Source organism: Anneissia japonica, unplaced genomic scaffold (genome assembly GCF_011630105.1).
Source record: "Anneissia japonica isolate Jap-2015-1 unplaced genomic scaffold, ASM1163010v1 scaffold288039_len1115542_cov189, whole genome shotgun sequence".
NCBI classification, from domain to species: domain Eukaryota; kingdom Metazoa; phylum Echinodermata; class Crinoidea; order Comatulida; family Comatulidae; genus Anneissia; species Anneissia japonica.
The window spans coordinates 311,190-321,366 of record NW_022726160.1 but is presented as its reverse complement, the minus strand read 5'-3'; the positions used below and the strand labels follow the sequence as shown (position 1 = coordinate 321,366).

General features: G+C 38.0%; 1 protein-coding gene across 2 annotated transcripts; it reads right to left on the bottom strand.

The window, feature by feature from the left end:
* Window positions 1-296: 296 nt before the first annotated feature.
* LOC117113041 (peptidoglycan recognition protein 1-like) lies at window positions 297-5,646 on the bottom strand. Of its 2 annotated transcripts, none has more exons than XM_033256264.1 (4): window positions 5,510-5,646; window positions 1,098-1,289; window positions 816-964; window positions 297-600 (listed from the first exon to the last, which is right to left on the bottom strand). In XM_033256264.1, exons 1-4 carry the CDS (start codon window positions 5,553-5,555, stop codon window positions 436-438), a joined length of 552 nt encoding a protein of 183 aa, XP_033112155.1. In that variant the 5' UTR covers window positions 5,556-5,646; the 3' UTR covers window positions 297-435. The 2 variants fall into 2 exon arrangements, with proteins under 2 accessions (XP_033112155.1, XP_033112156.1); XM_033256265.1 differs by lacking the exon at window positions 5,510-5,646 and adding an exon at window positions 4,288-4,356.
* Window positions 5,647-10,177: the final 4,531 nt, after the last annotated feature.

Genomic DNA, 10,177 nt, shown 5'->3' with positions numbered 1-10,177 from the left:
GATGATTTGATAACGATTTATACAGTAAAAAATAATTTCACAAATCAAATCAAATGACATCATCATCATTGAAAAACGATAAAATCGTAGTAGTAACAACGATTTTATCGTTTTTCCATGATTATGACGTTATTTGAATTGATTTCTCAAAATATGTTGTTATCGTATGCACGATAAATCGTTATTAAATCGTCTAGTGTAAAAGCTTCTCTAATATTTCTTTTATTTTCTATATGAAAAATTGCTTTTTAGTTTTTTATTGTTATCGTTGCAAGTGTCAACAGGCTTTTAGGCAAGCAAAGATCTACAGCTAACTGAATCTACCGCAAATTCAGAATGCTTGCATGATTTTACTACTGTATATATATTTTTTAAATTGGTCATAAGCTTATTAAACCGGATCATCCCAAGTGGTTTTTCAACTTTACTCTGAAATTAGTAATGAGGCCATGTTTTGATCTCTGCATACAGGGTGTCTCCGGGGCAAGTGGTGGTCCCCATGTCACGATGTCCTCGGAGAATGTAAGTTGTACTTACTTTCCGCAATCGAACTCCACAGTTAATCAGATTCTTCGCTGCATCCAGAGCAATCTGTTTTGGCTATGGAAAGGAATTTAATAGCATTTATCTTCTAATCAATGATGTTATGCATATTGTCATTATTATTATCATCGTCATCAGTATCAACATTGTTATCGTTTTTGTATCTTTATTATCATCATTTATATTATTTGTTACATATAGTACATAAAAAATAGTGTAATTCGTTTGTGGTTCTGGTCATGTAAAGTGGCTGCGCCTGGAATTTTAAGTACCTTTATATTTGAGAAATTGCCCATGAATGATATAGCAATACCGACGTCATTGTAGCCTCTAGTGTGCGCACCAACTCGATCCCAGCCACGCCCCTCGTACACTTTGCCATCTTCACCAATCAGAAAGCTGTAACCGATGTCATCCCAACCTAAGACAATTAAGAGATTAATTTTATGGCGATTATTTTATATCAGGGGAAAAAGCACAGATTTGGAGGGCATCATTATCTCGAAAAGATTTCCGAAGTCATTAACTGTAACCTTTATAATCAGTAGTCCTACCTCTGTCGTCCATATGATAGTTTTGAATTCCGCGCACAACAGAGCTACACGAAGACTGGGAAGTACACGCACGTCCGTCGGTGTGGTGAATGAAGACATACTTTACAGGAAGCGACAACTGACTGGTGGATTTAGGGGCTCGGGCACCCCAATCAGACCGACTCACGATAGTGACGTCACTACATTCGTCACCTGTATTATAATAAAAGTAAAGATGTATTTAAGTCTACACAATACACATAAAATAAAGTTAAATAAATTCAATTCCATATTTTAATCATTAAGGAAAATCAGAAAAATAGTTTAAAATTTAATTAAACTTTTCAATAGCTCATTCAAAAGAACCAAATAAGTATATTAACTTCGACCCAGAAACAAATCGGAAAAAATCGCTGATCTATATTCAGCCCATAGCCAAGGGAGCCATTCCCTCTGGTAAATTCCCCCGTCTGTCAAAATCAAAGTTATAATTGAGTATTGGAAAAATAACAAATGTACGACAAATGTATTTTAATTTATATAGGCACTACAGACCTGCCAACTCTCCCGATATCTAAACAAATCTCCAGTTCTCCCGATCGAATGTGGGCCTAATTTTCACCAGATTTCACTGATTTTACAGGTTCCCTTCGCAAAATACTCCTATATTTGCACATTTCATGATTAATTATTCAATGTATTTGCCACGATAGACAAGCAGCAATTTAATAGGCCTAAGTTAATTGTTTGGCAATAGTTTTGTACCATTGATTTTATACCACTATGATTTGTCTTGACGTGTCTTTTTTAGTAAATTGCATCATCTTTTGGTTAATTCGGGAAACCTCCAGTTTTTTAGGTAAATCTCTAGTTTTTTTTAAGATTAAAAAAAAATCTCCAGATTTTCATGGCCCAGGGTTGGCAGGTATGGCACTATGCCTGATACAACCTCAGATACATATTTACTTTCATGAGGATCATTATTCTGTACCCAAAAACCTAGACTAGCAAATAACCGGAACGTCCTAGTAGAGTTTTTACTTCTAAGAGTGTGTATTGGTATAAACAACTGCTCTCTATTCCTGGAATATTTGAATATTATATAGGCTCTTCGTGGTGAAATCTACTGTATCCCGGTACAGTATTAAATATTTCATGAATATTGCAGTACATCCCCATCCTCGTAGGACCTAGAGGTTGCATACATTGCTGTTTGCAGACAAGTCTAGGAAATTTAATTAAATTCATTAATTTAATGAGCGTTTCTTTTGAGACGCTTATAATGAATTTCATTAAATTTCTTAAAACATTCTAGCAATTTTTTTCATAATTTAAACAGTAAGACCCTAATCTGAGTGTGGAATTTCCGGGAATCTAAAAGTTGCTACATTTTTTTACACTCCGGAAGGTACCTGATTAATCTCAGATAAGATAGTATAATACATAGGCCTACTCCAAGTATCGAAATGCACGTCATCTAATCCCGACACGATGGCGTGCATTTCGATACTTGGAGTATGTATTATAGGCCTAGCTTTTTATCAGTCAGAAACATGGTGCATGCTGTGCTGAGGAGAGACATCCTCTCCTATTTTTACCAACATTTATGGGTTTAAAATTGAACGTCAGCAATACTGTCAAGTCGGTCCATGGTCAAGTTAAGACACTTTGAAAAACATGATTCATTGTAAGTCTGAGGGAGTGATTTTTTTCAAGCTCAGCTCCAACCATGGTGGGACTGAGGAGAGTGTGGCCCAGCGTGACCACTCACAATTTTGATATACCCAATGACTGGGTCGAAATTACCCAAGATTCAGCAAAAATTGCCCAAAATTACCAAGCTTCCAGAAAATGCATTAAAAGTTGAAAAAAAACCCCGTGTTTTCGCATGCATAGTTTCCCTTTTATTTATAAACCATTTTTATTGTAATTGTTTGTGTTAATTATTTAAAATAATATTCATGAGGTGATAATACGGATAGAAAAATACGCCCAGTCAGCCAGTGTTATCAGTAGATCAGTAATTAACTTTTTATTATGTAATGCATTAATAGGTAAGATATCAGTAGATCAGTAATTAAGTTTTATTATGTAAAGCATTAATAGGTAAGATCAATGGCAACGCAAATCACAAATGAACAATTCTGAACCCATGTTTATAGCAATTAAAAGTCATTTAACAATGTTATGTGCACTTCGTTGAGTTTTGCTTACTTGAATGGACTGACATATACTTTGTTACTTCTTAATTCTTCCTCTATGACAAAAATATTTAATTTTATTAGTAAAAATAAAATACCCAAGGATTTGAACGGAACACCCAAGAACCCAAGATCAAGTCAAAATACCCAAGATCTTGGGTAAATACCCAAGCAGTGGTCACAATAGTGTGGCCCTTCTAGTACTTCCCCCATTGGAAAATGTTAATGCTCCCCCCTGATAAATGAGTCTGGCTATTGGGCTGTTTATATTTACTACAAAAAATCTTAATTCTCGATTATCAGCCAGTTTAGGGACCTATGCAAAAGAATACCGTACAGGAAAATGGGAAACCCTGTGTGGGAGCCCAGTATTGCAAGCGTGACGTGAGCGGGGCTTAATCAACTCCCTAATATTGTTGGAGGCCTAAGGCAGCGGTGTCTCCAAAAAGTTGCCGTGGTGGGGGTCCAAACCAAGGGGATGACTCCTCGGGTCCCGGAAATCCCAGGTAGGGTTCACGGGGAGAGTTTTTATGGTTCAAATTGTGCTTAGTAGGCCACAATTATTATTAGGGATTGGTAATCAATCAACATAACGTTATTTGGATAGGCAAATTACTATTGTTGACCCGACGACCTTATCGTGGCGTTAGACAACGGGGGGGTTTAGGCCTATCCGATGGGGATTCTCCTCGATCCCCGCCGTTGGCGTCACCACTGGTCTCTGGGATTGTTAGGGTCCCGCCCAGTAGGGGTCCCAGACCGACCTTATACGCTGATATCATTTTCGGGGTTCAATCTAAGAGTGGTCTAATGAGCTAACATACCAATCTTTACGATTTTTCTAGGTAAACACATGGCCTACTTGTAGGCCTACATCAAGTAGGGGCCCCCCTTCCTTGATTGAGGTGGAAGGCCCCGGCGACGCCACTGTTCAGCTCAGTGTCAGGTGAAAGTCTAAAATGCACAGCGAAAGCCGAAATGAATATAAAATATTTTATCAATTTTATTACCTTTCCTTGCCATAATAAATGAACTACTGTATTTCCGTGTTTACCTCAGTTTGCGTCGCTTGTGCTTTCACTTCAAGACATACCACGTGATTTACTACAGTACTGTACTAGTTTCCTGGTCACTGAATCCTCAAATCTATATCTCTTTTGCTCATATAGCATGCTTCGTCCCCGTCACCTCACCGGGGGACCCCGCGGCCCCAGACATATCGTCTTGTGTGGGCCCAAGGGACACTGGCCAGACAGGGGCCTCGCCACTATCCACAAGAGTAATTTCAATGTGGTGTAAATTATAATGCCTACTTTAGTGAGAGCTATAATAATTGCTTGAATGTGCTATAAATGTATATAGCTTATACTAAAGGGCCTAATTAATGTCTTAATATTATATTCTGAATAATAGGCTAGCTACTACAGGTAAGGCCAAGTAAAAAAAAAAAACATGTTTCGCGTCCCCGCCCGCATCGTTTTTTTCGCCCGCCTCGATTTTTTTTTTATTTTTTATTTTTGGAAAATTCATGAAAATAAAGAAAAAATATATCGAAAATTTAGAATTAAATGTTGGAAAATAAATACCCTAGCCTAAAATAGTGCAATATCTTCGTCTAACCTTTCGTATAGTAAAGCTATGCCTAGGCTAGCCCAATATCTCTACCTAGGCCTAGGCTAGCCCGATATCTCTAGGCTAGGCCTAGGCCGTCGCCTACTCTGGGCGTAAGGCGGCAGACCTCGAGTTCACTTCACTAGAGCGCGTTTGTCATGCATACAATTGCCGTATTCGATTGGGACTATACGTTGAGTATGTTATCCCGTTGAGTACAAAACTCAACGATAAATTCCGAGCGTTAACTTCGTTGAGCAGTTTCCGTTGAGCAGAGCACGAAAGTCCCAATCGAATACGCCCGATGATTTCCGATGAATTCTGGAATTTCTATGTCAGATTGTATGGAATAGTTTCATGTGAAGCCGTCTGAGACGTAACATCGGGAACATTCCGATTGTATACAGTAACAATGATTCCTAAATTTTATATGTTGAACAAAACTAGACGGGAAATGTCAACAAGTCTGTAGAATGGCGGCCATTTTGAAAAATAAAAAATAAAAAATAAAAAAGGCCGCTTCCTCAATTTAAAAAAAAAGCCGGACGTGAAACATGTTTTTTTTTTTACTTGGCCTAATATATCCTTGTTATTGATATGATAAACTATAGCTTGTATTACCTTTACAGGCCACTGCAAAACAAATGGCTAAAATTATCTTGAACATCGTTGTAGTTAGCTCGTATTAGGCCTGTGTTTAAATCTCAGAATAGGGTACTGGTATGGAATTGAAACTGATTATACAGCAGAGTTGTTTCAAGTGTAGTGAGATCAAGTGAGGCAGTCGTTATGAAGATCCTATATATTGCTTTCGTTTATGTTGTAATTGCGGTATGTCAATTTAACAACTGACCAATCAGAACAGGGCCGGGGATACGCGCTTGTCCGACCAGTGGTGGCGCCAGGACCTGCCCGACGCGGGGGACTGTCTCTTATACACATCTAGATGTGTATAAGAGACACGAGTCTCACTTGGCTGGGGGAAGCCTAGGACCCCGGTGGGGGTCCAGGGGGCTTCGCCCCCTCCCCCTGAAAGCCACGGGTATTTGATGAATTATGGCGATTTTTATTACTTATTTGATAGGCATCGAGTAAGCTTCCCCACTGTGTCCGACAGGCGCACGTACATGTTGTTCCCTATTATAATGCTATTTATATTATAGAGATCAAGAGTAGTAGAGATTTGTAGTTATGCCACAAACGCACGTGTTTACGACGTACTTTTACGGCGTCATTTTGTGGTACCTTAGCAACAATATCCAAGGGGCGGGGCTTAGAAAGGTCCATTGCCGCCAAATCTTCAAAATGCATCAGCCGAATGTAGTACAATTGTTTATCAGTGTGATTAATCTGCTCAATAAACAATTTTAATTACTTGTGCAAATATAATATGTGGGTAACCCACATCTTTATATACGACTTTTCATGGATCTTGGCCTGCTATGTAGGCCCTCTTTAGGCTAGACGCGCCTAGACGGTTGGAAGCGACGATCGAAGAAAAACGGTTAAGCAAGCCAAGGACTTCTTCCATTCCTCAGTATTAAACTCCTTCCATTGATGGGCACTGTCTAAAACTTTCTTCCAGGTTATCTCTGAAAAGATTGTAACATTTTCGTCTGCAGTTGGCTCAACATGAATTACACAGGAGCCAGTGAGCTTCCATGACGGCCTAGGCTCGGACATGACACGTTGTTGTTTGTTGTTATTTCGCGACGTCATCAACGAGTACAATGCATTCATTATCCACCATCAACTAAACTGCCTAAAAGGGGAAAAAATGGTTCGTGTGGGAATCGAACACACCAGCTCCATGTTTGCTATTCATTATCCACCATCAACTAAACTGCCTTAAAAAAAATCTGGCTCGTGTGGGAATCGAACCCACGATCTTAAAAAAAATAAAAAAATAAAAATAAACAAATTAAAAAAAAAAAACTTGCCCCGTGTGGGAATCGAACCCACGATCGCTGAGCTTACTACCCCTGATCCAGCATGACTAAACGGAGGGAGGTAAACCGCGGCCCCTAAGCCATAAATGCGATAAACCTAGTACCACACCAAGTACCAGTTAGTCAACTCTGATCCTGCTATAAAAAATTCTTTGTATATATACACTGCAGGTTAATATTACGCATGGTCATGGTGTCAAAAATGGGCCGTGGGCCAAGAGGGTTTATTTTTTTGTCTAAAAAATGTAGAATTGAATTTATAATCGATTTTTGATTACCATCTCCATAACTTACGCACTTTTTTTAAATAGACAAAAATGTTTGAAAAATTCATTATGCAAATTAGAAAAAAAAATAGACTAATCATGTTACGGGAAACCTGGTGGTTGTGTGTTCAATTCCCACACGTACCATTTTTTTTAATTTTTTTTTTAAGGCAGTTTAGTTGATGGTGGATAATAAATAGGCTACCTGAAAATTGTTGACCCAGGTTTTAACAAAAGAGAGACAGAGTAGGCCTTCATAGCAAGATACCGGTACCTCTGCCCACAAACATCTGAATTACATATAATACACGACTCGAGTGAGCGTGCTTTTATTATAAGTTGAGAAGTATAAGAAAAAGCGTGCAAAGATAAGATTGGTTTTCGGCACAAGAAGTAGGTAAAGTTAAGTAAATACATCAAAGACAACTAAGTTTTATTTCCTATGGTACCGTACATCACAGCGATTAATTAGATCGATGATGATGAATGTTCTATATAACAGGGGCGGACGTTGGATGTTTTATTGGGTGTTGCCCATAGCAAGCCGAAAGGCCCAAACGAGGTGCAAAGTTCCGAGCGAGGTCGGGTATGGTAGGGGAAATCCCTCCTCATCGTTCGAAATTTTCGAAATTTAAAACAAATTAAGACCCCAGAGGGTCAGCCTCAGAGAGGGCATCTATATGACTAATAAAGTTGTTATAGAAGGGACTAATCTCTGAAGCTCAAGATCCCTATTTAGGATAGTCTATATTCTTCACTATCTAGGTTATAGTCTGACCACGGTCTGACCATTCTTCACATAAGCTATCTTGGTAGGTTTCATCACCATTGAGTCTCTCATCTATATTTGAGATACAATACAGACATTGCTCAGCCCCATGGTTGGGATTGAGGTGAAATATGCACCTCTAGGTACCCGGAAATTGCACTCTCATACCTTAAAAATCTTACCGGTAGGCCTATACTTACGTTCATATCAACAATACAATACAAACACTTTTCTTAATACAATTAAGGGGGTTGCGATCTCACTGTCTACCCCCCCCCCCCCTTCATACGCTAAAGCATCGTTTCCGACAGCATTTTGCATTTGAATTCATATAAAGTCATTGTGCTGTGCACATACTGTATGTTCCATGTAAAGATAATTTTGTCAGATAGCACACGCGCTAACACGTTCTAACCATGGTATTTAGATTATTGTTCATAACGAAACATACCGGGGCTTCTTGCTCTGGTAATATATAGTCCGTATAAACTCGGATCAACACATTTCCACAAGTAAATAAATGCTGAATAGGCTCTTTGTTTATATAAAATCTTTACTGATATTCTAAATTTCATATAAAGATATTTTGGAAATTACATAAGGTCTGGGTTCGATGTCGAATTATGAATGATAGGCCTATCCGTTAAAAACACAGGTGGGCAAAGTGCGGCCCGACAGCGATTTTTCTTTTGCGGCCCGCAGATATGAATTAAAAACCCTTGTATGGTATACCGGTAAATAATATGGTGAGCCGTACTAGTCTTAACAGTAGGGAATGATTTCATTGTTATGTTAATACCTCCATTGTTTTTATTACTTGCCTTTTGTTTTAGACCTTAGTATATTCGATTGCATGTTGCTCCTCTTATCATTCACCTGAAGAAGTGTACTGTGTACACGAAAGCTTGTGACAATACATATTTCAACTAGTCTATAAAGTGCTACCATATTCTTATTGTTTGGTATACCGGTAGTTATACATTTTATAAACATACATGTTGTTTATTTATAAAATGTAGTTATACATTTTATAAACAAACAACATGTATGTAGTTACTCCATTTTTAGAGTGTCTGCGCCCGCCGCCAAAACTCTGATGATGTTTGCGTACTATTAACTAAACCATGGAGGAGATTAGTCTAATTTCTCCATGATTAAACGAACTCTCTCTATATAAAGAGAACAAAACTTTTACTCAACCCTCTGATTTCGAAGGTTTTGCGTACTATTAATTAAACGAATTCTCTCTCTATATAGAGAGATCAAAACTTTTACTCAACCCTCCGATTTCGAAGGTTTTGCGTACTAATACTATTAATTAAACGAACTCTCTCTATATATAGAGAGATCAAAACTTCTACTCAACCTCCGATTTCGAAGGTTTTGCGTACTATCGCGAAAACTCGAAATCGGAATTTTCAAATTTTTAATCAACTCCGATTTCGGAGTTTCTGTGTACTGTTAATTAAACAGTATAATTAGCATGTATAGTAGGCCTACGCAAAACCTCCGCAATTGGAGTGTTGATTAAACGTTTTGCCCCGTCTTTATAATGATAGTAGGCCTAGTACCGTACGCAAAACTTCCAAAGTCGGAGGGTTGATTAAAAGTTTTGAAACTTCAATTTCAGAGTTTTCACGTATGTACGCAAAACCTCTGAAATTGGAGTTGATTTAAAGTTTTGCTCTATCTAGGCCCTGTCTCTTATACACATCTAGATGTGTATAAGAGACAGGTATTTAGATTATTGTTCATAACGAAACATACCGGGGCTTCTTGCTCTGGTAATATATAGTCCGTATAAACTCGGATCAACACATTTCCACAAGTAAATAAATGCTGAATAGGCTCTTTGTTTATATAAAATCTTTACTGATATTCTAAATTTCATATAAAGATATTTTGGAAATTACATAAGGTCTGGGTTCGATGTCGAATTATGAATGATAGGCCTATCCGTTAAAAACACAGGTGGGCAAAGTGCGGCCCGACAGCGATTTTTCTTTTGCGGCCCGCAGATATGAATTAAAAACCCTTGTATCTGTCTCTTATACACATCTAGATGTGTATAAGAGACAGATTGTATACAGTAACAATGATTCCTAAATTTTATATGTTGAACAAAACTAGACGGGAAAAGTCAACAAGTCTGTAGAATGGCGGCCATTTTGAAAAATAAAAAATAAAAAATAAAAAAGGCCGCTTCCTCAATTTAAAAAAAAAGCCGGACGTGAAACATGTTTTTGTTTTTACTTGGCCTAATGAGATGGTTTTTTATTCATTAGGTATGCGAGGACTAGGGCCT

Excerpts from the sequence above, each read along its gene's own strand:
- LOC117113041 (XM_033256264.1), bottom strand. The coding sequence starts at position 5,555 with ATGTTCAAGATAATTTTAGCCATTTGTTTTGCAGTGGCCTGTAAAG. Across the intron at positions 1,290-5,509 it reads TTTTGCAGTGGCCTGTAAAG|GTGACGAATGTAGTGACGTC; the intron begins GTAATACAAGCT and ends ATTATAATACAG. Across the intron at positions 601-815 it reads GCAATTTCTCAAATATAAAG|CCAAAACAGATTGCTCTGGA; the intron begins GTACTTAAAATT and ends TCCTTTCCATAG.